Source organism: Zea mays, chromosome 10 (assembly GCF_902167145.1).
Source record: "Zea mays cultivar B73 chromosome 10, Zm-B73-REFERENCE-NAM-5.0, whole genome shotgun sequence".
Lineage (NCBI taxonomy): Eukaryota > Viridiplantae > Streptophyta > Magnoliopsida > Poales > Poaceae > Zea > Zea mays.
Window position 1 is genome coordinate 88,976,290 of NC_050105.1, and position 14,472 is coordinate 88,990,761.

Genomic DNA, 14,472 nt, shown 5'->3' on the forward strand with positions numbered 1-14,472 from the left:
AAAAAAAACTCAAAAAAGGCTAAAATCCAAAAAAGTTGGGCTGGATCAGCCCGATGGAGTTCACCTCAGCCCTGAACTGCTTCTCTCCCTGGCGGGGGCGACGCCATTGTCGTCGAACCTTTTCACTGCTATGACGACACTTGCTGAGTCGTCGCCATTATTACTGCTCCTTAGCACCCCCTAGAACACAGAGCCAAAGCCACCGCCTCCTAGCCTCTCGGAGAAATCCTTAGTAGCATGGCGCAGACAATCCTTTTATCTGAAGGCTGTGATCCCGCCGCCACCACCGCGCTGCCGGCCTTGGATGCCGTGAGCACTGCTGCGCCACTTGGATCTGTTCCTCCTCCTCTAGATCATCCATAGCAGCACGAGCATCAGTAACCCAAAACCAACAATAATGTTTGCAACAATGGCGACGACGACGACGAGCCTCGGTTTTCCTGATCTGTTGCTTTCTCGTCGTCGTCGTAGTGTCGTATCGTACTACTTTCGTAATCTCTCCCAGCAAGGCGAACGCGAAGAACATCCTGAGAAACGTTACCATTGCCGTCGTCCTGATTCACCTTCAGCAACCCTCCATGCCACACCGAGCATACATACACCGTTGCTGTAGGTGTAGGCGCTGCAGGCGCAACCTCTGAGGCAGGCTTCCTCGCAACTGCTCTGCGTCTTGAGCCTGTGGGGATCGTACGGCAGCATGACATGCGCTTTAGCGCGGAACATGTCCGTGGAGAGCCAGCCGCGTTGTCGTTGCCGCCAGTCTAACGGCGTGTTCCTAGTGCACCCTCCCGCCCGGTCACCCGGGGCGTGTTTGCTACCCATTGCCTCGACAGCTCGTCCTGTTCAACTAGTCTAGGCTGAGGCTAGTTTGTCCTAGCTACTGTAACTCATTTTGTTTGCATACTTGTATCATATAAGTCTGCTTCAAATGAGCTAGTTTTTATCACCCCAGTATGCAGCCAGACTAGAAGACTAAAACTACCTAAACACGGAATACTTGCGCCACGAGCAGCCAGGCTCCCAGGAAACGGATTCTGATCTCGTTTCTGTGGAGCCAGGCTGAGAGACTAAATTTGCACGCGCATAGCCAAGCTCTCGAGCAGGCCAGTCAACACAAACACGAGAGCTGCGCTCCCGGAGCTGCAGCACGGGAGCGCAGTCAGGCTGCTGTGCCATGGTGGCAAACACACCCTAAGCTCCAAGCTCCCAGTCACGCGGCGACCTCTGGGAGAAGCCCTCCATGCAGCCACAGAACGGCTTGGCATCGCCGTTGCAGACCGTGACCGCACATGGTGTATGGCGTGCAGAAATCAGAAGGCTGCGCGCGTACACGGTCTGTCAGGCCCCCACGGCTTCAGCTCGAGCTGACCGGTGATGCTTACCGGGACACGAACACCGAAGCGGAGGGTTTGTTTTATGAGTTTTTTACATCTATATCCTTAGTTTGTACATGTTACTCACTTTTACCTGTAGTTCTACATCCTACTCAATTCTACACTTGCTGCACAAAAACTACTCGGCAATGCCCACCAATATTGTTACCGTCCATCTCCGTTACTTACACTTGGGACCCACCACCACCAACATCGTTTCCCCAATCTTCTCTGTTATTTCCCAATCTCTCTGCCATCAGCTCGTAGCCTTCTATCGCCGCCGTGCTCCATCTTCCCATTCCAGCTCATGCTCCCGCCCACAACAGCTGGTGGACCGCGGTCTGGCCTAGCACCGCCGCCGCCGACCCTGCTCGCACTCCGGCTGTCGCCCACCTGGTCCTGGTTTGCGTCCCTGCTCGCGCCCACGACTGTCAGATCCTCGCGTTCCGGCACAGCACCGCTGCCACTGGTCCTGCTCGAGCTCCGGCCGGCTAGCCCGGTTTGCGCCTCTGCTCGCGTAGCTTCGTCGTGGAAGGAGAAGCATGTGCAGTCGTCGGTCCTGCTCGCGCTCCAGTGCCTATCCGTCTTGCTGTCCGACCCACCGCCGCCGCCGGTCCGCCTTCACTCGAGTCACCCCCACCAGTTCGTCATGGAAGAAGCATGTGCTCGCGTAACACGTGGCACCGCATGCCCTCTCCAACCAGGCCCTACACCCACCCCCACCCCCGTCGATGGGCACGGCGCTGGCAGTGTCGTAGAGGCTGAGGTAGGCGCCCTTCTTGCTACTGCGCACGCGGCTCTGCCCAGTGCTACAGGTCCTCATGGAGCTGTCGGGGGAGGAAGGCGCGCCAGACCTGGTCAGAGTAGGTGGCGGCGCGGAAGGCCGGGGACACGACGGCGTGGGCGTCGAGCGGGGAGGTCCGCGCGATGGCCTGCGCCAGGCACACCTCCGGCAGGTCGCCCACCTGGGTCTCGCTGGTCATCAGTGCAGCCGCCGCCTCCTCCATACCTGAAGCTCCGGTCCGGCGACTCGCGACTCACGCTCCTCGACAGGCACACTACACAATCTGACAATCAGCAGTAGTCCCAATCGCTATGATGTTGCGTGCTAGCAAACTCCAAATCTAGCCACGAAACCTGACGCAACTGAACTGGAATGGATGAGATACTAGAATTGAAATTGAACTGGAATGTTGTAGTGCGTTGCTGATATTGAAACGGGAATGCCTGAGATACTGAATTGAAATTGCATTCTTAACTGAAACTGCATTGTGCGTGGTCAAATAAATTTGCTTTGTCTCAATATTAATACATTGAACATAGCTCGGTGGTATGACCTAGTTAGGTGGTTCAATGGTGCTGGATTCGAATCTCTTTTTGGACCTTTTTTGCATTTTTTCCTATTACTATAGAAGATGTGTCTTTTTGTGAAAAATGTAAATAAAATTTTGCATAATCTCATGATCTTTTTATCTCAAACAACTAGGACCAAGTTATGACTCCATGATAAGTTTCATTAGTTTTTGAACATATTTGGTATTTATTTATTTATTCTCGCTTGGAAAGACATTTAAACCACGCACAATGCATCTTCACATGAAGTGAGTTTGTAACAGTATGGTGAATAATTGTACACTTTTGAGCCAAAAAAATAAGGAAATGTAACAAAGATAGCTCAAACACTGATGTTATGGGGACTTAGTGAGAGATGTGTCCATTTATGAGGCACCTATATCCACACTTTTGTATAACCTCATGATATTTTTATCTCAAGCAACTAGGACCAAGTTATTAATCCATGCCAAGTTTTACTATTTTTTGAACATGTTTGGTATTTATTTTGTTTTTCTGGCTTGGAAAGGCATTTAAACCATATAAATTAGTAAATGATACAAAAAAGGTGCATCTTCACAAGAAGTGAGTTTGTAACAGTATGGTGAATAATTGTACACTTTTGAGCCAAAAAAATAAGGAAATGTAAGAAAGATAGCTCAAACACTGATGTTATAGTTGAAAGTTATGGGGACTTAGTGAGAGATGTGTCCATTTATGAGGCACCTATATCCACACTTTTGTATAACCTCATGATCTTTTTATCTCAAGCAACTAGGACCAAGTTATGAATCCATGCCAAGTTTTACTATTTTTTGAACATGTTTGGTATTTATTTTGTTTTTCTGGCTTGGAAAGGCATTTAAACCATATAAATTAGTAAATGATACAAATAAGGGGCATCTTCACATGAAGTGAGTTTGTAACAGTATGGTGACTAATTGTACACTTTTGAGCCAAAAAATAAGGAAATGTAAGAAAGATAGCTCAAACATTGATGTTATAGTTGAAAGTTACGGGGACTTAGTGAGAGATGTGTCCATTTGTGAAGCACCTATATCCACACTTTTGTATAACCTCATGATCTTTTTATATCAAAAAAACTATTACAATTGCCCATGCCAAGAACACTGCTTTGTACTACAACATCACAAGGCCAAGACAACTTTCGTCCATCATACACCTACAAATGAATACACAAGTTGCCATTCATCTAGATCAACATCACAAGGCATATAATAGAGAATACATCTATTCGGTCGATCATACATCTACAAATTTAATGCTTGCAACCATAGTTCATCACAGAGAAATTCAGGGAGGTCGAGGGAGGCCGTAGCTCTGATCTGCAATCAATAATAGTAAGCACAATTAACGAATACATTCTACTAAAATTACACATCTGAGTTGTATGCAGGAACTCAACTCTTGTATCCAACTTCAAATATTCCTCATAATTATTCTGTAGATTAGAAAAGTTTGACTCATTTATCAGTACAAGTGGTACCATCGTTACCATATACATGTATAAAGTTACATGCTCGGATGCTCCACACGTATTTTACTTTTTTCTAGCCTCGCATGTGTAGTTGCATTTATGCAGGGAGTGGCAATAGTGTTCAGAAGTACTTTATGATTTCCCAATCAAGGTCCTGACATATATTGTCAAAGACTCAAACTATATGAATAGAAGGAAATAGGACGAAGTGGAATTACCAGCAGACAATAGGAGGTGTGCCGATGCAGGGGAGCTCCTGGATGGGGATCTTTTTGGCCCTGTTTCCGTCAGCGCTACCACCAGCTTCTTGAGGTCGCCGATAGTGTCATCCTCGGTTGCCTATCGACGAGTCCACCTAGAGCAAGCGAAATCGATGGGTGCGACGCCCACCGCCTAGAGGATTTAGAGGATGTCGTCTGATCCAGAGGACCACATCACCGCAGTGCACAATAGATGCACGAGGACGCCAGTGAGGGGCAGTCGTCGACATGGGCAGCGCCCGCCGCTCGGAGGATGCAGAGGACGCGGTTGGAAGAACGTAGGGACGCAGCGCTGGGCCAGAGGAGCACATCGCCGCAGTGCCCGACAGATGCACGGGACACCGGCGCGGGGCTGTCGTCGACCTAGGCAGCGCCCGCCGCTCGGAGGATGTAGGAGGACGCGAGCGGGGGCTGGAAGAACGCAGGGACAAAGAGCCGGGTTGGAGGAGCACATCGCCACAGTGCCCGACGGATACACGGGGACGCCGGCATGGGTGGTCGTCGACCTGGGCAGCGCCCGCCGCTCGGAGGATGCAGGAGGACGCGGGTGGGGGCCAGAAGAACGCAAGGACGCAGAGCCCGACGGATGCCGCAAGGACACACGGCGCGGGGTGGCTGGCGACTGTATGCACGCGCGGAGCGCCGCGTCTGGCGGCAACAGGGAGGAGGGCTCGAGCAGTTCTATCGAAATTGCTGGGGTTCGACGAAGGATGCAAGAATGGGGAACAATTGGAAATATTGGTGGTCCCACGTGTAAGGAAGTGAACATTGACGGAAACGGCGTGGAAGGACAGCTACCATGTTAGAGCATCTCCAAGAGACTAGCTAAATGGCTCAGCAAGCCAAATTTTAGCTATTCAACAACAAAATAACTCTCCAACAGACTAGCTATCTGACTCGCCAAGCTATCCGACTCTCCAAATTGGCTCCCTCACTAGCCAAATTTGGCTAGCCACCTGACTAGTCAAACTAGATAGATAATCTGTTGAAACGAAGATGCTACATATAAAGTATAATCTTTATGAAAAGGTAAATAGAGAGTTAAATAGAGAGTCAAAAATGAAGATTCTTTTGGAGATGCTCTTAGTTCGTTTCGGCGAGGGGAAAAATGAGGACGAGGTAAAATTAGGGGTAGGAATGAGGGGAGGGTCCCAACTAAGAGGTGAGATATAAAAAACCCTTGTTTTATCGATAGGGAAAAAAATATCATAAATAGGATTATAAGATTTTATCGGAATTTTATCGGTGATAGACAATTTTTTTTACAAATTTGAAAAATAACTCAGTTTGTTTAAATATTATGTAGATTATATTTAGACACATACCAACCAATTAAGTATTGAGAAAAAATAAGGGTTTTTAGTGTACTAGAAGAGTCTAAGAAAACATACAGACCAACTGACTTCTAATTTAAACATTTGACAATACCAATTCAAAAAATTTGAAAATTTTGGCTGATAAAGAAAAAAATACCGGAGCTCACTGATAACAAGAAAAATCGGGTTTATTATATGTCGTATCGTCGATAAAGTTTTCACTAGCAGACTCGTCCAGCAAGGTGTACGTGAAGGACACCTCCTGGTCGTTGTCCACGAACGTGGGCTTCCCCCGCGTCCGTGGGTCCATCTCTAGCAGCGCGGTCAGCGCCGACACGAGCTCCTCTAGTTTCCCAAACGACCATGTCCAGTACACCACGAAGGGGTGCCTGCGGCTTCTGACCACCAACACCCCGTCGGCGTCGATCGCGATGGAGTACACGCCCCGACCTGGATCGACCAGGCTCTTCTTCGAGACGAACTGCCGGCTGAACCCTGTCGCCTTGTCCCATCCTACCTTGGCACCGGGAAGGCCGACGTCCGTTGGGTAGTCGAAGCTCTGCCACAGCGGCGATGCTACTGCTGCTGGGTCAGATACGAGGACAAGGTTCCCGGTGCTCAGAGGAAGGGCACTGGCGTTGCTTGTGCTGTTGGCAACAGCCGTAGCAGCAGCGTCGCCGGTAATGGACCAGAAGATGGACTCAGCAGTACCAGCGCCGTGGGTTAAGACGATGGCGAGGTTGCCATGTGTCCCAAGATTTTGAGCTGTGCTAGCTTGAGCTCAGTGTCAGTGAGAGGCCTCTCCCGGCCTGTTAGCAACCCAAACGGTGGTGAGGACTGGGATCTTGTTGAACCATATTGTCAGCAACATGCCAGGGAAGAGACGGTGATGTCCAGCAAGGAGCCAAGGAGCAGCAGCAGCAGACTTCAGGAAGGGCTTGTTCGGTTATTTTCAATCCATATGGATTGGAGGGGATTGATATGGATTGGAGGAGATTTTGACTTATTAGGGATTGAAACCCTCTCAATCCCCCTCAATCCATATGGATTGGGGTAGAACCGAACAAGCCCGAAAGGGGAAAGCGCGCACCAAGGCTGAGGCGTGGGCTGTGTAAACAAGTAGTCTTGTGTTGGCTGTTGGCTACACCGTGAAGGGTATTTGAGTCTGGAGTCTATACGAACTGGGTATCAAAAAATCAGAATACAAACAAATTATCGCCTTCCTCTGTGCTCTCCTGTCCTCGTCTTCTTTCCCCAAGCTTCTTCTCTACTATCTCTTCCTGCTATCTCTCTAGAAGCATCTATAATGTTAACAGTTGGTACTATAGGTGGTTCAACTCTGGACACCCTTCCTCCCATTCCGGGTAGTCGGCCACGCTCCACTGCTGTCGCTGGCATGGAAGCGGTGACGTAGATTCTCGACGCGATGGCGCATATGGAGCTCCACTTGATCGGTGCGCTGGCGGGCGGTGGTGGCGAGCAAGGCCCTGCATCCTCCTCTGCCACCATCACTTCCTCTGCCACCGCGCCACGGTACGAGTACGACGATGAGGTCTTCGGCTCTTCGGCGGCCCCAGCATACGACGACGACCTGCTTGGTGCCGGCCCCTTCCTCAACCCCGTGACCCCCCCAGACGCATGCTAAGGTGGACAAGCCATCCCGCGACGAGATCGACAAGGTGCTCGCGCTACTGGAGTACCACAAGATGGCTTCGGTGCCAGCATTTTTTGACGACTATACCACCACCAGTAACTCGTGCACCAAGTGTTCGACGATGGGTTTCCCCTACACCAACGTCTCCTCCGTTCACTCCGCGGCTCAAGGCGTTCGACCAAATGCCCAACCCAAGCTTCGATGGAGAGCCTATTTTCGACAAGTAGCCGGACATCCCCATCGCTGAGTTCGTCGACATCTTGTGCCACAGCAACGGCTCCGTTCAGGCCAGCAAAGTGTCCGCGCTGGAGATCATGGGCAGTGGGACGGTCGTGCGCTGATGATCGCGGAGGCCATGCCCTTGAATGTGATCTGTTTGGCTGTATTGCCAACGACATCGTCCGTGGAGATGAGCGCGCCCAGCTTCGGGCACAATGCATCAGACCCACCCATGCACAGGCATGGGAACATCTCGGCGCCACCGTCGGGAGGCTTCTAGTCTCAGGTCTGCACGATGGGCCCTAGCTTATGGTCTCGGGTCTACACGACGAGCCCCAGACCCTTGCCGAGGTCGGATATGTAGCATGTGGCCTCTTCGTGCAGGTCGTAGTGCTGGAAGGCGATGTGTTGATGGATGCCGCGGTGCCAGGGTGGAACACGGTACAGAGGGAGGGTATCTCCACATCCCACACCTCTCGATGTCTCCTCATCAACTCTGGTATTCACAATCAGGAAGCACTTTGCAACGAGATGTTGGAACTGAATGTTGAAACTGACAACTACACCAAGGGCTTTCTGGACAAGCAATGCAAAAATTGTGAAAGTAATATTCTGAAGTCTTGGGATCCAGGAAAATCTTTTGGTCAGAAGTGCTTTGTGGTCCAGATTGTTACGCCTGCAACACAATGTGTTGTGGGCGTGGTACTTATGCTAATTAAGGAGTTTCTTACAATGCATTGGGGTTATTGCCTGAGTTGTTCAGATTACCATGGCTTTTGTGCAGATACTTCCAATTTAGGGCTTGTTCGGTTAGCTCTCAATCCATGTGGATTGAGTGGGATTGGATGAGTTTGAATCCCAAACAAGTCAAACTTCTTCATTTTTTCCAATCCCATCCAATCCATGTGTATTGGGAATAACCGAACAAGGCCTTAAGGGGATTGTCAGGGGTGATGATGGATTGTCAGGGTCATTTGGTGAAATCTTGTTTCATTGCCTGGAGTAATGTCGTAGATTGCCAAAAGATAGACACACCAGCGGATGTCGCAGACTGCGGTCATCTGGGCATACCTATGGATGAAGCAGATTGCAGTACCATGAACAAATCAGCAGGTGAAGGGAGTTCAATGTTCTCTTCTATGGAACATTTAGAAGCATTTCTGAGAGCTGTCCCACATACGGTTAAGCACAGTCTTTGTTCTGAAGATGCTGATCTGGGGAGTTTAGTTGCACGTGTGATTGGCTTGTCCGTCCATGCAATGTTGGTTAAACACAGAATGATTGCAGTGAGGTCAGTACTATTGCTAGTGGACAAGGCAATTTCTCAGAAGACAATTTCTCCATCGGCTTGGGGACACTATGCTCGTGTGATTTCGCTGAAGATTTATCGCAGTGCTCGGGGGTTAGGCGACTGTTGTGCTGAAAAGTGGTTCCCAGGTCACAAATGTGCCAATAGTGTACAACTCAATACCATAGAAAACATATGAACCGACAGGCGACAGTGCCTGAGCAGCTCTTCATGCATCTGTCACAAGCAGCTTGGGGTGGTTTAGAATGTGCCCACACTGTGAAGTTTCAAGGTTATATCAACCACCAACCAGTGATCATCATCATGGACAGTGGCAGCTCACATTCTTTCTTGAGTGATTCACTAAAGCATCTGTTTCCACCTTCACAGTTGCTACCATTTTCATTGTTAGTCCGAGTGGCTAATGGAACAGTGGTGCATTGTCCACATGAATTGTTACAACTGCAGTGGCGAATTCAAAAGTGTGTTTTCCTTTTGGATGTGTCCTTGTTGCCCCTGCCTTGTTCTGACATGATGGTCGGCATGGATGGGTTGCAAGCTTGCAGCCCTATGAGAGTGTATTGGGCACAAAAGGGGTGGACTATTCCATATCAGGGCAGAACAGTGGTGCTGCATGGTCAGTCAGCTCCGACGCCTATGTGCATGGTGGTGGAGCTCTACCTGGTTCAGAATATGTCAGTGCCCATATCACGAAGTGCCTATATCAGGTGCCTGTACGCAGAGAAGTGGTTTGTTGAACACAAGTGGGCCAGTATAGTCCAATTACATGCCATTTACGAAGTATGGGATTCTCTGACTCTGGAGGAGTGTACAGACTCAGTTCCTGCATACTTTGCGTCTGCCTGGAGGGCTTCAGAGTCTGCCACTACTTTGCGTCTATATGGCAATATTCAGCAGTTACCGTTGGTGGTTCTCATTTCCTCAGGATCATCACACACCTTCATCACTGATTGTTTCTTACACAAGTTCTCGAAAGTTCAACACATGCAACAGGCAATCACTGTGAAAGTGGCTAACGAGCTTACTTTGTTGTTGGCGATTCATTACCTCTCAATCTTCTGCAATACCGTATGGTCAAGCTTACTTTCTAAAGAAGTTCGCGCTAAATTCCCAGGTGTACCAGCTTGGGGACAAGCCGGTTTTCAAGGCCGGGGGAATGTCAGCAACATGCTAGGGAAGAGACGGTGATGTCCAGCAAGGAGCAGCAGCAGACCAGGAAAGGTGAAAGCACGCACCAAGGCTGAGGCGTGGGCTGTGTAAACGAGTGGCCGTGTGTTGGCTTCACCGTGAAGGGTATTTGAGTCTTGAGTCTGTACGAACTGGGTATCGAAAAATCAGAATACAAACCAATTATCGCCTTCCTCTGTGCTCTCCTGTTCTCGTCTTCTTTCCCCAAGCTTCTTCTCTACTCTCTCTTCCTGCTATCTCTCTAGAAGCATCTATGATGTTAACACATATGCCGAGGTACTCGCTAGGCGAGGTGGTGGTGCTGGCGCTGGTGTTGCCTGCGGCTGGGACGATTGCCTGATGCTGGAACCGAAAGAAGCCGAGCGCGAACTTGGCATTGCTTGAGATCAGCTTCTCGCACATGCCGAGGAACTCACCGGGCGCAAGAGTATCGCTCTTAGCAGTTGCTGCCAAGCATGTGGTTGTCAGCACAACAACCATCAACGTTGAAGACACAGCCGAGAGTGGCGGGAAGGCGCAGAGAGCCAAACGTGCTCGTCGTCCGAATTCTAAGCTATCTAGGCCAAATGAGTAGGCTGTGACTGTTAGAGATTTAGGCATTTTCCGTATTATTTTAATTCCATAAATTAACATTATGATGATGACATATAACAAATAATTAACCATAGAAATCGTGATCTTAAATTGATCCATACCAATATGAATTAAGAGAACATAGAGCATGTGAATCATATCTGTACTAACTATTAAGGGGGCAGTGTAGACTGCCCCCGCTCCCTACCCGCACGCGCACGCCCCGCAAGGCCGCAACGGCCTCCCGCACCGCACGCCCCGCCGTCTTCCGCTTGCCCGCGTGCCGCAGCCGCCGCGAAATCCCGCTCCCGCCCCACAACCGCCGCGATTTTGCTAGGAATCCCCACGATCGCTCGCTATGTCCGGATCCCATCAGCACACGCGCACCTCCACGGCCGCTCGCACACCGCCAGCAAAACCCCTCTCGCTCCCCTCCCCCCAAACCCTAGAGCACATTATCTCTCTGTTCATCAGCAATGGTGGCGGCGGAGGCGAGGAGGAGGCCGGCGAGAGTCGCACGCTATTCGTTGGCAAGATCCCGGTCGGAGGAGCCTGAGCCGCAAGCGCACTTCGCGGCCGCGACGAGCCAACGAGCTAATCGAAGGTAACGACTCCGCCCACACTCCATTTGCTGGCAATCTGTCTGCATGCGCGGCCCGTCCCCTCCCGATCCGGCCGGACGGACACACGCACGCATCCCTCCATTGTCTGCTCGCGCGACTCCGCCCAGTTCGTTGTGGTTCTCGGCGCCGGAACTGCTTGGTGCTCCCACGGAAGCACGCCGCCCCTCTCCATCCTCCTGCCTCCCCTGGTGCTTAAGTTCTTAGTTTCTCTGTGCATACAGATGTTTCTGTGAAGTTACTTGCAGTTTGTGTGTAGTAAGAACAAGCCATTTGTGTATACAATTGTTTCTGAGATGTAACAACTAAGATGTTTTTTCTGTGAGTCACAAGCAGTTTCCCTGATGCATATTTAGAGTCTGCATTCTCTAATGGTTTTCAATTGGCCAGGATCCTGCAAATAAGAATGGTGGCAAGTGGGTAATTAGATTCAAAAAGGTTGTTTTCAGGTCGATTCTATGTGGATTTGGTAAGTTAACTTGTACTATCAATATATGTGCGTTTACAAGATTGTTTGTTGCGTTGATCATATTTTGGTTAAACCCCAAACTCTTCCATTACCTGAACCCCTACTCTATGATGACAGTCATATAGGCTTGTTTGGTACTATATGCAGAATGATCTGTTAATTGCGAGAGCCTGAGCCAAAAAGTAAAAAAAATGTTTGGACAATTCTTCAAGCACTGGTGAACGGTACATCCATTATGTCATCAGGACAGACTTTACGAAGGAACTAGACATATAGTACGAGTCAAAAAAACAAACCTGTATAGCACATCCATTTTCTCATCGCCTGATAAGACAACAAAGTCTTCTTTCATTTTGGATTCATGGTTGGATACCTGCTAATCAATGGATAAATAATTGCAGAAGGGTATTGTTTGATGTATGCATCAACAAACACATATATACTCAGATAAAGTATTAGCCCAATGAGCAGGTAGAAGATATGGAAATCAAAATCCTCATTGCTCAACAAGGCAAAGATAGTGAATAAAATAAAGGAAAATGTCTACTAAACCACACCCCACAGTCCCACACCCCAGTCCCCACCAAAAAAACTAATAGCATTCATCTACTTCCCCTCACCTAAAAACCAAGCATTTTGCCCCATAAAGTATTGAAAACCGCCTCAATAATGCCTTGTGATGGTTTTCTAAGACAATTTTTTCTGGCATTGCATATTACGTGGAGGATGTAATGGTTGTTAGTAAGCAAACAATATGAAAAGGTCTACATAACCTCCCAACATATTTAGGGTTGACAACATAACCCCTTTTGGTAGTATATAGCACTTAAAGTATCAAATAACATCCAAAATGACCCTTGGGATTGTCTTGCAGGCCTGTTCTGACACCATGGCCCGATGTGCCAGCCTGATTGTCTTGCATATGCAGGTTGGCAATACCACATAATGCAAGTGAGAAAATTCCAGAAGTATTCAAAAATATTTACTATTTTTCGAAATAAAAAAGTATTTTGACCTTAGGTCACTTTGCACAACACATCACCTAAAACCAAGTTTCAATAGTTGAGGATTGAAAAGAGAAAAGCCTCAGAGTTTTTTTTTCGAAAACGCAGGAGAGTTGCGTAAACTAGAGACAGTAACAAGAAAAACAAAGAGGAAAAAAAGACAACCACCTTTGTTGCATTACCCTCTTCATCACTTTCACCATCTTCTAATCCAAAATCCTTCATAGACAGCCTTTTTCCTTATTTTTTTGTATCCTTTGTGCCTCCTCGTAATCCACCTCATCATCACCAGATTGTTCACCAGGAGCATAGTATGCATTTTTACCTCTGCCCCAAACATTTTCTTGTGTTTCATCCTCCTGCTCATCCATGCTATCATCACCTCCAGCAATTTGTTTGACAGCCCTCTGTGCTCTTTTTACTATTCAAACACACCATGTTATGTATATGCAAACACCACATATCAGAAGAAACAGGAACGGCTAAATATGTGGTTCAATATTTTTCTTATTTATTCATTAACAGTAATGCAAATTGTAATAATTGAACCAATGCTTACACTAAAGCACTACATAAATTCTAAAAGTATAAGAAATCAGCAATAGCATTTTAGGTGCCGATGGATTTATTCAACGCAGTTGCATCAACATCATATATGTATGGAATTTGTGCAGTTATATACTTAAAAATAGCTTTGTTGGCGGAATGGTGGCTAAGTATATATTTGCAATAGTTCACCTATATCAATATGTAGAGTTGTGGGCCTAATTATTTAAGCCAGAGATATATTGCTAAACAAAAACAAAGAAATATACTAACAGAATAGTAATATGCCCATAGATATTACATAAGACATTCATAAACTTACATTTCGAAATATACCCTTTGTCCCATCCTTCATAATCAGCTTCAGCCATGTCACCGGACAATTCTCCTTTGCTGTCATCACTTTCCTTAATGACTTCACTGTATTTTCCTCTCCCAACCTCCCATTGTTGTCGTTCCGTCTATTAAATTCTGATCGGCGTTGTTTCTCACGTTGATGCCTCTAAACAGTGCATCTGTCAGGGTGTGTGAACTGTAAAGTAACCTTAGTACAGATGCATAGTCTCTTAGATTGTTTCCCAAGGTAGCACAGGGTTAGTTACTACATGCCAGTCATGAAGGTATTAGAAGATAACGTCAAATTAGATAAAGCTGAATTTATATAGATTTCCCTAAGTAAGTAGGTTCTGGACAAGGTTTCATTGGCACAGTATTCATACACCAGGTACTGGTTTAGTGCTGCAGCTTGCAATGTGTTTATTCTTTTGTACCAGTGAAATGTATGTAGCCTATTTGGTGGCAGTTTCCCTGATGCATATTTAGAGTCTGCATTCTCTAATGGTTTTCAATTGGCCAGGATCCTGCAAATAAGAATGGTGGCAAGTGGGTAATTAGATTCAAAAAGGCAGTTTTCAGGTCGATTCTATGTGAATTTGGTAAGTTAACTTGTACTATCAATATATGTGCATTTACAAGATTGTTTGTTGCATTGATCATATTTTGGTTAAACCCCAAACTCTTCCATTACCTGAACCCCTACTCTATGATGTCAGTCACATAGGCTTGTTTGGTACTATATGCAGAATGATCTGTTAATTGCGAGAGCCTGAGC

At 47.6% G+C, this 14,472-nt stretch overlaps 1 protein-coding gene, 1 long non-coding RNA gene and 2 pseudogenes across 4 annotated transcripts; 1 reads left to right on the top strand and 3 right to left on the bottom strand.

Annotated features, from left to right (window-relative positions):
* Window positions 1-3,621: 3,621 nt before the first annotated feature.
* LOC100217239 (ubiquitin - DNA methyltransferase pseudogene) lies at window positions 3,622-5,142 on the bottom strand (annotated as a pseudogene). Its single transcript, NR_158757.1, has 2 exons — window positions 4,422-5,142; window positions 3,622-4,051 (listed from the first exon to the last, which is right to left on the bottom strand). The product of NR_158757.1 is annotated as a ubiquitin - DNA methyltransferase pseudogene (transcript).
* An 800-nt stretch (window positions 5,143-5,942) lies between these two features.
* Window positions 5,943-7,138, bottom strand: LOC109942858 (G-type lectin S-receptor-like serine/threonine-protein kinase At2g19130). The gene is made up of 2 exons (XM_035963256.1): window positions 6,999-7,138; window positions 5,943-6,549 (listed from the first exon to the last, which is right to left on the bottom strand). Exons 1-2 carry the CDS (start codon window positions 7,136-7,138, stop codon window positions 5,943-5,945), a joined length of 747 nt encoding a protein of 248 aa, XP_035819149.1.
* On the top strand, window positions 7,136-10,317 carry LOC100275014 (uncharacterized; annotated as a pseudogene). The gene is made up of 2 exons (NR_147609.1): window positions 7,136-7,458; window positions 10,076-10,317. The product of NR_147609.1 is annotated as an uncharacterized protein (transcript).
* Window positions 10,318-12,102: 1,785 nt separating this feature from the next.
* LOC103641357 (uncharacterized) lies at window positions 12,103-13,769 on the bottom strand. The gene is made up of 3 exons (XR_560269.4): window positions 13,684-13,769; window positions 12,984-13,236; window positions 12,103-12,184 (listed from the first exon to the last, which is right to left on the bottom strand). It is a non-coding gene; the product is annotated as an uncharacterized lncRNA (long non-coding RNA).
* Between the last annotated feature and the right edge of the window lie 703 nt (window positions 13,770-14,472).

Coding starts and splice junctions, on each gene's coding strand:
- LOC109942858 (XM_035963256.1), bottom strand. CDS start 7,138: ATGGGAGGAAGGGTGTCCAGAGTTGAACCACCTATAGTACCAACTGTT. Junction 6,550..6,998: donor ACAGGAGAGCACAGAGGAAG/GCGATAATTTGT, acceptor AGCTCAAGCTAG/CACAGCTCAAAATCTTGGGA.